The 17,783-nt window shown below is 41.6% G+C and overlaps 2 protein-coding genes across 5 annotated transcripts; one reads left to right on the top strand and one right to left on the bottom strand.

Moving 5' to 3' along the window:
- Positions 1–1,739: 1,739 nt before the first annotated feature.
- Positions 1,740–6,370, bottom strand: LOC102709162. The gene is made up of 3 exons (XM_040522847.1): positions 6,308–6,370; positions 3,439–3,786; positions 1,740–2,072 (listed from the first exon to the last, which is right to left on the bottom strand). Exons 1-3 carry the CDS (start codon positions 6,368–6,370, stop codon positions 1,740–1,742), a joined length of 744 nt encoding a protein of 247 aa, XP_040378781.1.
- Positions 6,371–8,527: 2,157 nt separating this feature from the next.
- Positions 8,528–13,043, top strand: LOC102708882 (cyclin-SDS-like). 4 transcript variants are annotated; one of them, XM_015834995.2, is made up of 8 exons: positions 8,528–9,232; positions 9,335–9,505; positions 10,631–10,797; positions 11,707–11,835; positions 11,934–12,114; positions 12,369–12,413; positions 12,545–12,595; positions 12,733–13,043. In XM_015834995.2, the coding sequence occupies exons 1-7, from the start codon at positions 8,573–8,575 to the stop codon at positions 12,578–12,580; spliced, it is 1,389 nt and encodes a 462-aa protein (XP_015690481.1). In that variant the 5' UTR covers positions 8,528–8,572; the 3' UTR covers positions 12,581–12,595; positions 12,733–13,043. The 4 variants fall into 4 exon arrangements, with proteins under 4 accessions (XP_015690481.1, XP_040378182.1, XP_006651183.1 ...); XM_040522248.1 differs by having other exon boundaries at positions 10,718–10,797; positions 12,545–13,043; XM_006651120.3 differs by having other exon boundaries at positions 12,545–13,043.
- Positions 13,044–17,783: the final 4,740 nt, after the last annotated feature.

Here is a 17,783-nt window from a genome sequence, read left to right as displayed (position 1 = left end):
CTGGAGATCGCCTTTCCAAAGGTAACCTCTTCTAATGCGATCAATGTGCATGATAACCCATGTCAGTGTGTGCGGCTGTTAAGTGGTAGATCGGCAAGGCTGATAAAGACCGACTTCACTAAAGTGTTTCTACCCGCCGAAGAGAAGAACCTTCCTTTCCATCTTCAAAATTACTACCTTCAGCCAAAAATATTTATCATTTAGATAAAGATTTATCAAACTTATAAAATTTTGACAAATAATATTTTTGTTAAAGTAAATTTATAAAATCTGATAATTTCATGATATTATGATAGTGATTTATGTATATTATTTGTCTTGTATTTAAACTACATATTTAAGAAATTATCGAGGATTGAAATTTTAGAATTTTGATAAAATCTTGTTCTAGACTCAAATATTTTTGACCGGAGGGAGTAAAACATTGTAGCAGCCAACAAGCTCAAGCATGAATAAAAGATTCAATATGTTGAAGGATCACAAGTTATTCAACTGCAGTCACCAGGTATCATTTTCAAACCCTCATTCACCATGTTCGCAACAAAGCAAAGACGTGATGCCCTGCAAATACTGATGTGGGTTACAGATGATCCCATTCCCAAAAGAAAAATACGTCTCACTCTAAAAAAAATCAGCCAATCTTTTGATCGTCCGTACGCACAAGCAAAACCACTTATTAACAAATAAAAACTTATTTACGGATAAATTAAACTTTTATACGTGTTCTTGGTGACCTAAAAACAAAGGATAAAAAATCTATGATGAATAAAACCCAAAACTAATTTTAAATTTATGTTTTAAAATTTAAATTTTAAAAGTATAAGCGAAAAGATTTGTCCCTGTTTCATTTGCCATTGAAAAAGATCTCCAGTTCCTTACTTGAACTCATTGCTTCATTGGAATGTGGGCCTGAGATCAACATCCCAGTGACATGAGTGATTGAGTGATAATAAAAAAGAGTTCTACTCCGGTCCTTTCTTTTATACCGTTAGATACTAATATTTTACTCATGCTATTCACCTCACGACCAAATTGGTACCTCGAGGTACCATGCAATCATAACCGTTCGATCTATCATCACCAATAGTACCGGCTTGATTGTAAGATGGATAACACAAGTGAGGATTTTAGTATCTTATGGTACTAGTACCATGCGGTACAAAAGGAATGACCGAAGCAAAGCTCTAATAAAAAACATTACCCATATTTTAGTCACATGGAATTAATAAAAAGAGATTTGCTTCAGTCCAACAAAAAGTATCTTGGAGTACCAGTATCTCGCGGTGTCAAATCATTTCTGATTATTGGATACACAGCTAGATCCAATATTGAAAAACGATTTGGTACCTCGAGATACTTTTTGTTAGGCTGGAGCAAATCTCTAATAAAAAAACTAGAACGAAGTAGGGAAAATCTATAACAGGAACACAAATTCAACCAGTATCAGATGTCACTGAGATAGATTATTACAGAGTTTAGCACCTCCAAATCCAATACGGTGCTGCAAATCAACATTAAAACACCAGCAGATCAGCTAATGGAGTAAAAAAAAAATAGTCTCAGCACGCTAGCCCATCTTCCAGATGGCAGCAAAAGCAAAACAGGTTCACCCTGAACAAAATCCATGTCGCAACAGACAATGTCTCAGACCTAGCCATCACGGCCAGATTTTATTCAATTCCTCCATCTAAAGCTTTAACCATGGCAAACCTTAAACTGTCGAGGTATCAGATCAGGATTCAGAAGAACGGAGCCCTCTGAGGCTCCGCCTGCTTGCGAGACCGCCTCCTCAGGGAGTGGGGGTCGACGTTGATCACAGGAGCTTCAGCCATAATCTCATCTGCAGCTGCTGCTGCTACCGCGGACGACGCCGACTCCGTGGCGTTCGTCTGAACCTGCCCACGCTCAGCTTCAGCCATGATGGCGTCTTCATCTTCCACCGGCGAGGCATCAAATGGTCGCGGGGGGTTCTGCAGGAGGGGAGGCGATTCCATCACATTTCCTAGAACCTGCCTGTGCCTGCGCTCAGCTTCAGGCCCCGAGAATTCATCCTGGGATATGTCTACACCAACCTGGATGCCAAAGAAAAAAATTAAGATTTCAAATATATTCTTATACAGAATTCAAATGCTTTAAATGGCTATATTATTGGATGTAGGGAGTATATTTGCAGACGATTAAAAGAAAATGAGAAGAGTGCTCGAGAGAATGCAACCTTGCAACTGAGCGAACAAAACCTATTGGGTGCACTGCGGAGCCAGCAGAAGCAGGTTAAGCAGCGAGGCGTATCTGCATGAGGCTTAAACTGTGCGGACCTCCTCATGGGCCTCAGGTGCACACCCTTCTGCCCATTGACGACGTATGTCTGCAATTACGAGTGAATGTCTTGTAAGCATATCGAGTAACACATACTGGAAGTTTTACTTGGTTCTGACTAAATACCCATATTTTACTATGGATTAAAATAGTTATACATATATTAACATTAGGTACAAATTAATTGTGATGTTTTCAGAATATATATTTTAGTTGATATAGATGTCCTTGCATAATAAATTTGTACTCGAGAGAAAAAAAAATAAGGTAAACTCAATGTAAAAGAACAATTTTGTAATATTAGAACATATGAAATAGTTAATCCGTTCAAAAATATAAGTATTTATTGGTGGTTTAGCAGATGTTAAGGTTGGCGAGAAAATATCACAATATCAATATGTCTTTTAATAAATAAGGAATGGATAGAGATACGATGATAGATGCAAATACAATATAAATAATTTCAAATGGGAAATGACTAACGAGATAATGATACCATGAATATGAAAAAAATATTTATATTAGGAACAAATTTAAATTATATAAATGTTTATAATTTAAAACAGATGGAACAATAACTAGTGAAAAATATAGAGAATTGGTTGGTTGATCGATTCACTGTTGCCGCCATCAGCCTTTTCTATACTACGATAAAAATACAAAATACAATAATGGTGATGATGAGTCTGTCACCACTACCATCACTAGCATGTGTGGGTCATTATTCAGCATAATATACTTGAATGCTCTAATTCTCCTTGTAGTTGTGTAGCTCTACAACTCTTTAATTTTTTAAGCATGATATTTTTTGTTTTAGATGAAAGTTTTTGTGTGTACTTTCTAATCATATACCATGAATCATTAATCAACATAATATATGTGAATATATGCTCTAATTCTCTCTGTAGTTGTGCAGCTCTACAACACCTTAATTTTTAACCATGATATATTTGTTTTAGATGAAAGTTTTTGTCTGTACTTTTTAAACATAGTATAGACATATGCGATATTGTTTCAACCAATTAAAAATATTTTTAATAACCTGTTGCAAACGTACATGTATCTAAGCTAATTTTTAGTAAATAAGAAGTATAGGCATGTACGTAGCACACGCTTACTTACCTGTATCCTGGAGACGTCAACGTTGAGGTCCTGCATGTCCTTGGCGAGGACGACGGAGCGGTACATGTAGCGGCGGACCTTGAGCAGGCGGTGGCCGGGCTCCGCGTGGTCGCAGTGCGGGCAGAGCACCTTGCAGCAGCGGAGGCAGAAGATGCACTCCTCCGAGCGGCTCGCGTCCACGTGCTGCTTGCACTGCCCCCAGAACTTGGTCCGCAGCAGCACGCGCAGCCATTCCGGCGCCGCCGCCTCCTCCTCGGCCGACAGGGGCGGCGGCAGCTTGTTGACGTGCTCGCAGCCGGGCCCCGACCCCTTGCTGCCGCCGGCCTCATCCGCCGTGATCTCCTTGCCCTTGAGAGTTGCAAACACAAAGATGATCAACAGATTAATCGATTTTCTCTTGGTTAGATTTGAATCCTGATGGATTTCTTTTTCGTTTGAGAAAGATAGCTAGCTCGCAAACAGTACGTACACTATAGAGAGTCAATAATATAGCAGTACCAACAGAACGCAGGTGCAATTGCATGTGAAGGAAAAGAAAAAGAGAACGTGAGACCAAAGAGCCCACCTGCCACACAAAAGTTATATGAAGGGGTGGGTGATTGTTTGGATTTTCTCATAGTAATGATATATTTGTAAATGAAAAATAGTACGTAAATAGAGTTTTTATATAAGTATTCTTAACAATCTAAAAGTCTCTGTTGGAAAAAAAACTACTATGAAATCCTTTCTTAAAATCAACTCCAAATTTAAGACTAAAAATTTAAATTTTAGTTTATAAGCATAAATAAAAGCAAAAAAATAAGAATATGAAATCAAGAGATAAAGAATGTATAAAATAATGACAAAAACGAATCGGCGATAATGTTCTTTTTTAAAAGGGAAAATTGCAAATCCCCAATATCACTCTTAGTACGAGATCCCTTTATAAGTTTAAGTTGATTTTCTGCAAATACATCTCTCCTAATTCACTTTATTTTGAAACTGCCCCATATTATTGTTGTTCACGTATTTTTTAGCCGCAAACTCACATGTTCATAGGAATATATATAGGCGAAGAACAATTGTGGTAATAATTCATAGCAGCTAGACCTGACCGAGATCAATGAATTATGCTCTATTGCATGTTTCTTATTGAGTTTTATATAGCAAATTTAAGGCGGGAAGATAAGTTCCACGTAACATTGCGTCATTAATATGTTCGAGGCCATATGTATAATATATAAAACATGCGACTTAATTAACTATGTCTCGTGCTCCACCGGGACGAGTTCGACTGTACTAGGTTTGATAACCATGTGTCTACAGGAACCATAATATGCGCTAGGTTATATAAAACATGTGAAAAAGAACCATGAGAACAAGTGAAAATTTTTAAACCAAGCTGAGTTAGGAGATGGTATTTATTGTTATAATAAATCAACTTAGGGGAATCTCATGCTAACAGTGATATTTGGAGATGTTTTTAATTTTCCCTTTTAATGATTTGGTTGCAACTTATGAAAACTATGCTAGCTATTACTCTAGTGTATAGAACAAATAGACTAGACTTTGAGACATGGCTAACAAAACCGATAGTTTTCATAAAAACATCAGTGGTCGGTTTATAAAATAAAACGACTGGATTTAGCTAGTTATCATAAAAATGTTGAGCAAAAGTCATCGGTTTTACCCATTTTTGTTTGGTTTTCGGTAAACCAGTATGGAGTAGTTTTTAATTTAAAACTATAAACCCTGCTTCCGAACATATATGAATTGATCGAGTGTCAAGTACACAAACAAGTGCGTTTTTCTTAGCTGTGCAAGCGAGGACGTCTTGTTATGACTAAGAGAAAAATATGAAACCAGAAGAACAAATATATTTTAAGAGCACTGCTTATATGTATTTTTTTTACAGTAGAAGATATTTTAGTAATATCTAGATTCATGCATAGATAAATGAATATGTTCTATGTGTGTGTCTAGATTCGTTAGCACACATATAGATCTAGGGTCTAGATAACTTCCTAATTCCCAAATAAACCGACTTACGAGGGTAGATCTAGATACCTAGATATCTATATCTAGATCCATCCCTAAAATTTGATTTTTTTTTTAAAACACGGACAGAGTAAAAAATTGTAATTAACAAATCCCTCAATCATTTCATTTAAAACTAAACCCAATCATTTAGATTTTTTTTCTTTTGAAAACCGCGAAACTCAAACTATTTTGGTTTCCAGGAACTTGGTTAAGCAAACAGAGATTAGACCCAATATCCCTAGATATTAAGGGATCTAGAATTCGCGTGCCAGTCCGAAAGGAATCACAAACAAAGGATACAACTTCCATAGAAATGATGATTATAAGTCAAACACGCAGTTTCTACCGGTAAAAAAAAAAGAGAAGAAGACTGAAAACACAATATTTTTGAGTTTGCCTTCCTGGTCTTCTTCAAAACCATGCTGCAAGAATCCCACGGTGAAATCAGACGCACGCAAGAAAAAGATTGACACAACACCTTTACCGTAGCCCTTTCCCTACCTTGTTGCTCGGTGGCACGGAGGAACCAAAGGGAAACATGGCGGCGCCGGCGCGCGGTGTCCAGAGAGCTTGCAGAGCTCAATGATTTTTCACGAAAATGGGCAAATTGTACTGGCAGAGGAATGGGCTTTTATGGGAGCTAGCTAGAAGCGAACATGAGACAAATTGACTGTAAAAGGAAATAAACGCTGTACCGTTGGAACTAAACAGCGGACATCTTAATCTCTGCATTTTTGACTTCTGTGTGACAACTGGAACCCAAGAAGCAGCAACGCTTGCGTTAAATCCAGCTAAATGTCGCGGGCGAGTGAATGAGTATCGAGTGTATATACTACGTCCTAAGAAATACCGTTTCATGCACATTTTTAGGAGATTCCCATTTCATATGCATTCTCAAAAATATCACAGCCATATTCACATTTATTTCCTTTTGTGTTCCACTAAGGAATAAATGATCCGCCAGTGGAGAACTCAAGATTGAGGTGTTAGTGGAGCGGGAGTAGCAATGACCCCCCCCCCCCTCATTTGCATGGGCGACTCAAGAGGCGATCAACCCTAGTCAACACCGCATCGTCTTCCTCCTCCCCCATTCGTTGTCACTTGAGTTTGTCACCGGAGTACGTGTGTCGAGCGAGGATAGTGGCAGGAGGAATGAATGGGCGTCGGCGAGTCCCATTGAGGCAACACCCTTTCTTCCTTGAGTTTCCGTCTTCCACCCCACCACAATAAATCTAGTGATCCCAACTTATGCGACCTTAGAACCTCACCCTGATGGAGTAGCGACAACATGCGCCTTCCTCCACCTCATTCTCCATGGAGCCAGAGCAGCGATGACCCTACGGTGAGGGCATCGAGGCTTAGACTAGAAGAGGTAGACACAAAAGGATGACAGTCCCATGGTGGCGCAACGGCAATAGAATCCCATGGGGGACTCGCTCTAACCGGATCCGGTGTCGGGGCGGTGACCTCTAGCCAAGACACATGCATGCCTGCCTTATCTTGCTCCATAGCGTAGGATGGTTGTGGTGGCGGGTCTATGACAGATGTAGGGGGTTATCGCGGATCCTATGGAGTCGCAGCCAGTTGTTGTGGTGGAGTTCGGATGTGGGGGACTTATCTTGGCCGGATTCAATGCTGAGAGTGGTGACCTCTGGTATGACGTGATCCGTCAAGTGGAGGTGTAGGACGAACAAAGGTGGAGGTGTGAGCAGCTATAACTCCTTGCTCATAGGTTCTAAGTAGTTTTAATTTTTGTAATCAAGATGTTAATTTTAATATACGGTTATTTTGGCGTGCAATCTCTACAATAATTAGTTATAGCTTTTATGAAGCGAAGATCGGAATAAAATTTCCGTTATCTAAAAAAGGAACTCAAGATTCCCTCCTTGTGGGTCATCATTATGGCAGATCTACGAGCGTGATTCTTCATACTTCCCCGTATCAAATGATCAAAAGATTGTTAAACACCGATCCCCTCATGTTCTTTCCCTTTTTCTTCTCACATTCTCCATGTGTCCCGATGGATCCCTAAAATATCAATATGATAACCATGAAGAAGAAAAATCCAAAATACCCATAATTAATGTAAATAGTATTGATCAACAGGTAGGTGAGGGATATTAAAGGGATACATTTTAAATTTGTAGATCGGAGGTATGTAAGAATATAAACGTTGTTTTATTTACGAAAAGTATAAACTCTATTAATTGATTTATTTTAGAATAGAAGTACTAAGTTAGTTGCACATAGCAATACACGTACAATGTAGTTGTATAAGATTATGTAGCTCTATGCGATCTAGTAGTAAAGAAAAAAAATGCTACACATACGATTTTTCTTTTAATCTTGACACGATTAAACTTAAAGGCGTAGATAGCAGGGGATAGACGTAACATCGCTCATGGGCCTAAAACCTAATTAAGAGAGAAACACTTTATCATACAAACATCCGTAGCATCTCTGCAGTAGTATAAGGTTATGCAGCTCCATAGATTTTTTTTTTTGGTCTTTCAAATAAAATAAGGAGCTGGTGATAAGGTGATAACAGATTCACTGATCAACACCACAGGAATCTTTTAAAGAATCACAGAGAACCCAACGAAATAGGTATGTATGGGTAACTTGAGACATCCTGGGCCCAACTGGATTAGCACGAACCGTCCGATTGAGATTGTTGGGTTAGATATAAGCAGAGATTCCCGGGTAGCATCTTGACAACCTGGACCCCGCCGGGCAATCAGCGGCCAACCGGCACCATCAATGCTATTCCCACTGGAAGCAGAGGCCCTCCGATTTGCCCGGGAGGCAAGGCCGTGGCGGGTCTCTCGTGCACCAGCTGGCAGCTGCAGATGGAACCCATGGGGATACGCCGGTGAATCTACGCGGACCGAACTCTGACGTGGGTCCACGCAATCCGCCGTCGCATTTGCACGGTGCACCGCCGCACACTGGCTTCGGCGCTTTGCCCCCTAGTACCCATCAAACCTGAGGATACAGCCCAAGTTGCTGCGGCCTATAATATAATATAACGGGGAAGCAGCAAGCCGAACTGACGAACACGCAGCCGTAGCATCACAAATCCACGCACAAGCACACGCAGCGCCGCACGCTACCAATGCCTCCGCCTACCATGCCCGCATCGGTGCCCACGAGACCGCGCTCCCACCCTTTCCGGCGGCGGAGAGGCGCGGTGGCGGCGGTTCCTTCTCGGCTCCCTGATCAGATCGCGGCGGCGCCTGCAGCCAAGCGGCCCGCTGAGTCGTCCACCTCGGCCTCCTCCTGCTTCCGCAGCGAGGTCATCTCCGCCACCTCCACCACCACCACCTCTCTCGCCGCAGCTCAGCGCCCGGAGAAGCGGCCTCGGTATCAGGATGCGGACGAGGCGCAGCCCGCCGCCTCCGAGTGCTCCGAGATCATCGGTGGCGCGAGGCTGTGCGACGCCGAGGTCTCGGTCTCCGAGTCGTCGTGCCTCGCCTCCGTCCTAGAGTCTGACCTCGCCTGCCCCGAGCGGCTCGCCGATGACGCCGAGGCGACCGAATACTCCTCAGCCTGCGAGGACCTCACGCTGCCGGAGACCGAGGAGGAGGATGAGGAGGTGCGCAGTGGTCCCTGCATCTGCGCCAACTACTCCTTTGCCCCCCTTGATGAGTCCTCCTCTTCCGACGACGACGCCGAGCCCTCCCCCACCTTCTCCCTCTTCCTTGCCTTCGCGGAGCAGTTCGTCTCCTGCCCGCATCCCAAAACGCCCGCCGTCACGGACGTCGCTGTACGAACGGTATGCAGTTTCCACACAATTTCTCTCAAATTTGTTGGAAATTGGCTACTCTCTCGAATCAGTGCGACATTCGATGTAATTAGTTGGGAATTATCGTATCAGGGGAAGAGATTTGAGGACCTGGACAACGAGGAGAGCTACGAGCGGTTCCGGCGGCGCGAGCGGCGAGGGGTGGTAGCCCGCGACTACATTGAGGTGTACTCCTCCATGCCCGGCAGCTACGGTCGTGCCGTCGTGGAGCAGCGCGTTGTCATGGTGAACTGGATCATCGAGGTCAGTATGCTCTGCATTATACACTTATGCTTCGATCATCACTTTGCCTCCGTCCGATAATGCATTTAGCTCGAACTCAATTTGTTGTGCGGTAGTTCTGCAGAGGCTTGTTATGCGGGCATTGTGCTGGTAATTCACATGCATACTTGTAGAGTCCTCTACTGATCTAGATTCTGTAAGTTTTTCTGCCTGACTGATGTTCTGCAAGCACACTACACTAGATGTGAGGTTTGCATTTTGCACCAGCATAGGAGCATGCTACTCTCCAGTGTAAATTCTGTGTTGTGAGTGCTCAGGTAGCAGATCCGGTTATGATATTGCATATTTTGTGTGGAGGAATCTATCTGCTACCAAGCAATTTGTTGTATTGCATTTGCTGACTCATTTATCACAGAGTTAGTTGTACTGTTTGCAGCAGTCCCTGTGTTATTGTCTGTCAACACTGTAGTGGTAGTCCTAGTAATTTCAATGTAACTCTACTCAGTGATTTTCCATTGTCACATCCAGGCTTTCTAGAGCAGTGATAAGTATTTTTCAGCTGTTTATTTTGGCATGACTGTAGCAGTGATAAGTATTTTTCAGCTGTTTATTTTGGCATGACTGTATGACAAGAAAGAGATAAATAATTTGGTCATTTGCACCGAAAAGTTGTTGCCATATGAAATCCCATGGCAGATATATGACCTTAAGAAATGTCTGTGACACACATCATAGCAATTAGGATATCTGGATTACTTTTTACTACTATCTGTGTATGCAGCTATGTAAGTGCTAGAACATATTATCAGTGTATTCCCTTTTTTTTGTGTATCCTCCATCTGGAATTAATCTTTTCTAACCCTATGGTTCCATCAGTTTATATTTGCATATAAACTTCAGGCAGCCTTTGAAAATGAAGTCACTGAGTGTTTTCCAACTGCAGGTCTTTTTAGGCAACCTAGCATTAAGTTCTTAAGTGATATGATCATCTGTACTTGTAAATGTAAAGTGATATGATCATCTATACTTGTAATGTGACGTACTTTTCCTGAACATAATGTGCTGTCACTTGTGGAGAATATATTTGTTCTTACATAGAGTTCATACACAATTTTCAAAGAATGACTGTTACCCATGCATTGCTAGCATTCCCATGTGATGGAGCTGCAGCCAGAGACAGTTTTCATAGGGATAGGACTGATGGACCGCTTCTTGACACGTGGATATGTAAAGGGCTCAAGGAATCTGCAGTTGCTGGGAATCGCCTGCACCACCCTTGCTACCCGCATTGAAGAGAATCAACCCTATAATTGGTAATTGCTCCCTTGCCATACATGTTTTTGTTTGCTGAATGGTTTATCTTCTTACAAGCTCCCTTAAATGCACCTGTTTCAGTATGAATACTTCTGCAAGTAGTTGGTTCAGGTTGTCTCATTTGAATATAGCATGTGTTATTTAATGGGGTGGTTATCAATTGCAGTGCTGCAAAATCCCTAGTTCTGCACTTTGATGGCTCTGACAGACTTTAGCATGAATCTGAGTTTGATTCTGTTCTATAAATAACAACAGGAACATACAATGGTATTAACTCCGTTTTATATTATAAGATGTTATGGTCCTTTTTAAATTTATATAGATGCTAATGAATTTAGGCACATATATAAAACATATACAATGATCCATGGATGAATCTAGATAGGACAAAAATACCTTATAATATGGTATGGAGGGAGTAATTGTAACTCGTATCACATCCAGTAGCAATTTATCACTTTCAAGACTTAGAACTGCATGTGATGTGAGAACTCAGGCCAATAAATCATTGTTCTATAAAAAGGTTCACAGGGTGATTATTTTAGAAATAAAGTTTCTTGATTGTGTTGCCTATGATCAAGCATCCCTCAAAATAATTGACCATACCAGTTTGCATGCTTGAGCTATTTTTTTAGACTACTAAAATAACTTAGGTATCCATTATTGTGAGAGATGCATTATGAGTGTTATTCTAAATTAAGATGCATCAGTACTGCTAGAAGCATGTGAAGCGCACCCAGAAACTTTACCTGTCTAATCTGCACTGAAATATCACTTTCGAACCGTATAAGTTTGCCCCTGGATCTACATTTTTGTTTCATGCATCTTTGTTTCTGTTAAGGGCAATGTATAATAGAAACCTTTTTTTGTAACACTCGATAAGAACCTAATAATAAGATATCTTCCAGTATCCTTCAGAAAACTTTCAAAGTAGGGATCAATACTTACAGCCGAAATGAGGTCGTTGCCATGGAATGGCTGGTTCAGGAGGTCCTTGACTTCCAGTGCTTTGTCACAACAGCTCACCATTTCCTCTGGTACTTCCTATCAACCTATGTTTGTGGTTGTTCCATTTTTCTGCGTCAATTGTACGGAATGAATAAGGAACTAACAATTGTTTGCTTCAACTTTGTAGGTTCTATCTGAAGGCTGCAAATGCAGATGACAGAGTCGAGGACCTAGCGAAGTACCTGGCCATGCTCTCACTTCTAGACCACAAACATCTCTCCTTCTGGCCCTCAACTGTGGCAGCCGCAGTGGTAGCCCTTGCTTGCCTTGCCACAGATAATGAGTCATCATGCCATTTGGTTATGGAGGTAATACTTCAATCTTCCATCACTGGCATGCCTTTTCTCTTATATCTGTAGTCTGCTATTAGTTCAGTACTTCCAGAAGCACAAGTTTCAGACTTTTGCTCAGTTTTGTATGTTGTTTTCATTTTATCTCCATCCAGTGTCAAATTCCATGAATCGCCTTACTGATAGATCTTCACAGCTTATTCCAACTTACAGTATACTGATCCTTGCAAATAACAGAAATGTGTAACCAATTGCTCTTCACATAAATGCAGACTCACATGAGGACGAACAATGATGATCTGCCTGAATGCCTAATGGTTTGTTTTCTCCTCAAATTGTGATTCCGTGAATTGAAAATGTTCTTCACAGGTTGCAGCAATATGGCATAGTAATTAACCAGACTTTTAGTGTGCCACGGCATCTAATGTTCAGTTATCTTGTCGTGCAGAGTCTCGAGTGGTTGATCAATTATGCTTCCTGCTAACCAGGACAAACCCAGGTGATATGCCGACCCAATCTTCTACTTAGTCCCAGTAACACAGCGTCGTGCGTACAGAGTCGCTTAGGAAACGGAGGTGTACATAATACATTGCACCGTAGCAAATTCTCCCTTACATGCCATTAGTTTGACAGCAGGGTAGATAAGGACAAGAAGCCGGCCAAACGTGGTTGTGATCGCGTCAGTCCAATAGGGAGCATTGCAACCACGAAATTTTGCTAATAACTGCCGGCGTCAGCCTCAGTGAGTAGAACTAACCTGTTGTTGTAAGCTGTCTTAAAAATCATTTCTTCGTTGTGTTAAGGGCAACCACTAACCTGTATCCTTCGACTTGCTCCGTTGTTTTAATGAAACATCCTGTTTACAAACTGCAACTGGTGCAATGTTGTGACCCTGAAAGACGCATGCTCTGACGCTCAGGTTTCAGATCTTTGGTGAATAAAATGATTCTGGGTGAATAAAATGATCAGGTTTCAGTTTTGCTCTCTATTCCCAATCAAGATGCAACAGAAAGGGTCTCCATCCAGGTCTGCTACCTGAAAACGACGAAGCGGGCGGTTCCGTGCCGCTGCTCGAGTGGGACCCTGGCTGCGCTTGATGCCCCCAGCCACTTTAAAAACTTGGATCGCGAGAGTTCCTGGGCGCCATAAAAATGAGGAAAACGAGTGTGTGCGTGCGTGCGTAGCGCCCCTTTTTTTCTTCTTCTTTCCGCTATGAAGGGCGTGACATTTGTTGAGCCATCCTAGTCAAGCGTTCACGCATGTGCCCCAAATGTTGGGGGCGTCTGCAGAAGAAGCGAGGGCGTTAGCATAGCGCATACATCTCCCCTTGTTGCCCCACTTGTGCCGGTTGGCTGGCGCTCTCGCCTAGCCGTCTGCCTTTTGGGGATCTAGACCGGATAGGGTCGGCACGTTAGCAGCGGGCCCGGCGACGGGTAATGTGGTTCGTGGGCGGTGTGTCAAGTGGCAACCCTTTCCAGCTTCTGCTGAAGTGAAGAGCCGATGGCGATCAAATGATCAATCAAGCCAGCTTTCGCACTGAACCTGAAGTGCTTTACTCGATGTGTTTGGTTTGTTTTCTCACGTAATTTTTCACCTTATATCCAATAACACAATTAGCCAGTGTGGAGCTATCATACAACAATTAGAGGATAACTGGTATGTGGTTCCTTTGTCACCTTCTTAAAAAATAAGAGTTGGGAGTGAGATGGTGAAAATAAAGTAGCATAGAAAAATAGAGAGTTGATAGAGGATGAATAACATGTGGGTCCCTGTCATATTCTTAAAAACTGAGAACTGTGATGGGATGATGACATATTTACTGCTGCCATTGCTCCTTTTTTGCTTCTTTTTAAAGTAGTATAGAATAAATCAGTTACATAAAAATTTTACGGCATATTTGTTTCTCTTAATTCCTCCATCTTAAGACTAACAATGCCATTTTCTCTCACGACATTTTTTTCCAATTTCCATTTACCAAGGATGACACACAGTGTTGCATATTCGTGATAGTTTATAGCATGTTTCAAAGTAAGAAAATGACCCTTATTATCAACACTTCTAGAGTAAATTTCATAGAACTCAAATTTTAAGGCATGCATAACATAAAACCCTACGACAAAAATTCATTTCAAGAAACCCCATGTTTTGATAGCACATTTAAGATTAAATTATAAGCAATTTTACCATCCTTAGGAGGTACCACTGTTTTCTACGTAAAATACTAAAATTTGATACCTCTTGGTATTTTAGATACTAGAAGGTATCAAATTTTATATAGAAAACAGTGATACCTCATGGTACCTTCTCAAGAATAGGAAAAATGCTCTTAAATTATCTATTGGCTAATATATTTATGCATTTTCAACGTGAAAAGTTTTTAAATATTCTTATTTATATTCAAGATTATAAAGTTTAGAATTTTGTTATGAAATTTGCATGGCAAGTCGATTGCTACTTTTCATATTAATAATTCAGCTATTATGTTGAATATTGAATAGTATCGATATGGACTCTCTTGCATAGATTTCAGCTATCCACCATTTTTTAATATTTTGTAGATTCATTATGATTTTTTAAAACTAAATTATGTTATTGTATTTAATATTTTTAATTCTGAATTATTTTAGTGAAATTTATGTTTTAGTTTGGAATTTATATTGTAATAAAATGTTGATTTTATTGTATTTTTATGTCTAATTTCAGTTATTCCCGTAATATGTTCTATATGAGCTCCTCCTTGAATCTACTTTATTCCCGTTCCAATTTTCATATATTTTAAATTGTATTTCTACCTGGGCACTTTGTTTTAATTTTATTGTGTTTATACTTGTACTCTTTTGGTTTAATCTAACCTATTATAATTTAGAACTATTTTTAATTAACTAGCAAATTGTCCGTTCTCCTAAGGGGAGCACGCCGCCGTCGAGTGGCCTCGCGGCAGCGACCTAGCCTGTGCGCCCCCGTTTGCCCTTTCCTCCCTCTCCCTCTCGACACCGACCGGCGGCGCTCGGCCCATGCAGCGGCGGGGCGGCGCGGCATGACGGCGACGGCATCCTCGCTGCTCCCTCTCCAAAGGCAGTTAGTCCTCCCTCCCAACCTTTTCCGGGCCCACGCGAGGCCCATGCGTCATCCACTCTGCCAAACCAAAGCCTTTTAAGAATGATATAGATGTGAGAATTTATAGACCGTGAGAACACATATAGTGGCTCCTTTTGGGTGAGTTTGATCCAGCAATTTGGTGTAGCAACTTTGCGGCATGCAGAATGGGTTAAGATATTAGCACATAGTTAATTGAGTATTAATTATTTCAAGGTTGAAATTTTGGTTTAGTTGAATTTTTAAAACAACTTTTCTATATATTTCGTTTTTTCAAAAAACGCACCATCTCATAAGTGTCCTAACAAAAAAACATCACGAAGACACTTATGTTCCTACCTCAAGAATTATGGAGCAACTTGTTGAGGATGATTATGATGCCAATGTTGCTCTCTCTTGCAAATTGAAATTCAGCTAATCCAAAAAGGTTCCGGTCGCTCTCTTGCCGGCATCCTGTCTCAATTTCTTTTAATGCCAGCGAGAAACTCCAAGAACTACTCGTACAAGTCATTGCTCAGCATTTTTGTCTTTTCGGTTATACTTATACTGATAAGCCAAAATTTAAATTTTTAAATACTAATATTTGATTTTATAGTTTTTTCATCACAGTTAATTTTCCCTCTTCGCTTTTAGGTCGCTAGTATATAAAAAATTATTTATATATTATTTTAATTTGTAAATATATCGTTTTGTATTTTCCTTATAAAAAGACAAACGGTGACCTCCCGTCTTACTCATGGTGATTACTTAACAGTAAATCGGTTATGATAAACTATCAGGTACCGTGCGATTGCAAGCAATACATGCTTGATTCTTTACCTGGGTTTTGGTTCGGTGAGAAAACGAAATGGATATAGGAACTGTTCTTCGAATTGAACAACTGTACTTTGTTTTTAATCTACGAGTTAGAATAAGTGGCATTTATATGTGCACATGACCGGACAAAATACAGAACGCTAATAAATGAGGGCTTTGGGGGAGAAGAATCTTTCCAACAATCATCTGCACGTTTGGTTGATCCAGCTTCTTGGGCTGCACTGGCTAGCAATGGGTTTTTTATTTTCCCCTTGTTTTATCTCTGCATCTTAGCGGCTTCGTACCAAATACGGCTAGCATGTGATATTCTTCGAGCAGTCCTCCGCAATCAGACAAATGCGCGCGTACGTTAATTCATTTCTGCAATGTGCAGTTGCTGGAATTCTCCTAGTTAATCATGGCACCATTATCTTAAAAAAAACAAGTCATGCTACACCTAACCCCTCCACTTTGTAATTTATGGTTGGGATGTTAGATTTCCTTCAGGGGGCGGCTGATGTGAGCTCAAACCACCATAGCCCCCAACACACACAAAAAGGAAAAACCTTTTAAAACACTGGCCATCGTTTCAAAATTTCTAGTGCATGAGCATGATCACGAGATGAAACGAGACCACGAGCTTCGTATCGCTCTCTTTCTCTTCCAACCTGCATGGCGCACAGGGATTTGCACATGTGAGGCAGGAAATGAACTACTCAAGACAGCAAAAAAGCAGAGCAGGTGCCCACAAAAAAGGGAAGGAGGTAGGAACGGACGGCTGCGGATTCGGGCGAGGCGGAAGAAGCATCCCATCCACCTCGGCGGGCGCCTTCTCGTTCCATCGTGAGCGCTTCGTATTCGATCACGTGTACCTCGGTTTGGATTGTGTGACGGGGTCGGGTTACTTTTGCTTCACAAAGGTATCGGTTTTTTATTTATTCCATCTTTGCGAGAACCGAACGCAAAGCGAAAGAAGAGCGAGATGTGTTCAACTGACAAGTTGCGCCTAGAAAGGAAGAAAGGGAGAGGATAGCCGGGGCCTGATAGAGAGGCGGATGGATATCCTATCACGAACAACGTGTGCGTCATTTGCATTTGTTTATGCCATTGGAAAACGACGCTGAAATTGACATTACCCTGGCCACACACACAAAAGTAATAAAATAAATGAGGACGTTGGCTCGTCGCACATCTATGCAAAATTCACCGTATTCACTCACGCTTCCGGGATCGTTCGTCGTAGCCATACCACTGGTTAAAAAAAAGAGAGAGATTCGCCTGTTGTGTACTCGTGTTCGCTGCCGTGCCACCTATCAAAATTTCCTGTGGCTGTGGATGACATCGCTCTCACTACTTACACAGGTGCACGGTACATACTAACATGGATGTTTATCCCTCCGAGAATCCGAGATCCGGGCCACACGACGAGCAAAAATACCTATCCAAGCATCGCTTTCCGGCGGCCAATTTGCACTGTACGTGGACGTGGTGGCAGTGGCAGCTCAACTGCACAAGCGAGTAGACCAGAAAAAAAAAATCCTCGCGACAAGCCAAGCGCAGCGCGAGGCACAAAACCGAACACCCCCACTCGCGCGAGGCATACGGAGTCACGCGCGCTTGCCGTGCGGCTGCTCCCGTTGCCGCAAGTTGCGTGCGCCGTGACGTCGGAAAGTTCTTCCCCTCTTCGTTCGCGAGACGCTGCCGCCGTCACGTCACGCATATCGTATCAGGACGAAGCGGAGAAGATGCTTGTCCTTATCGCGTGCGGGACTGCGGGCGGGGCCCTGATCACTTCG

Source organism: Oryza brachyantha, chromosome 3, assembly GCF_000231095.2.
Source record: "Oryza brachyantha chromosome 3, ObraRS2, whole genome shotgun sequence".
Lineage (NCBI taxonomy): Eukaryota > Viridiplantae > Streptophyta > Magnoliopsida > Poales > Poaceae > Oryza > Oryza brachyantha.
Note: the sequence above shows the minus strand (reverse complement) of the source record. Positions and strands in the feature narration are given on the sequence as shown.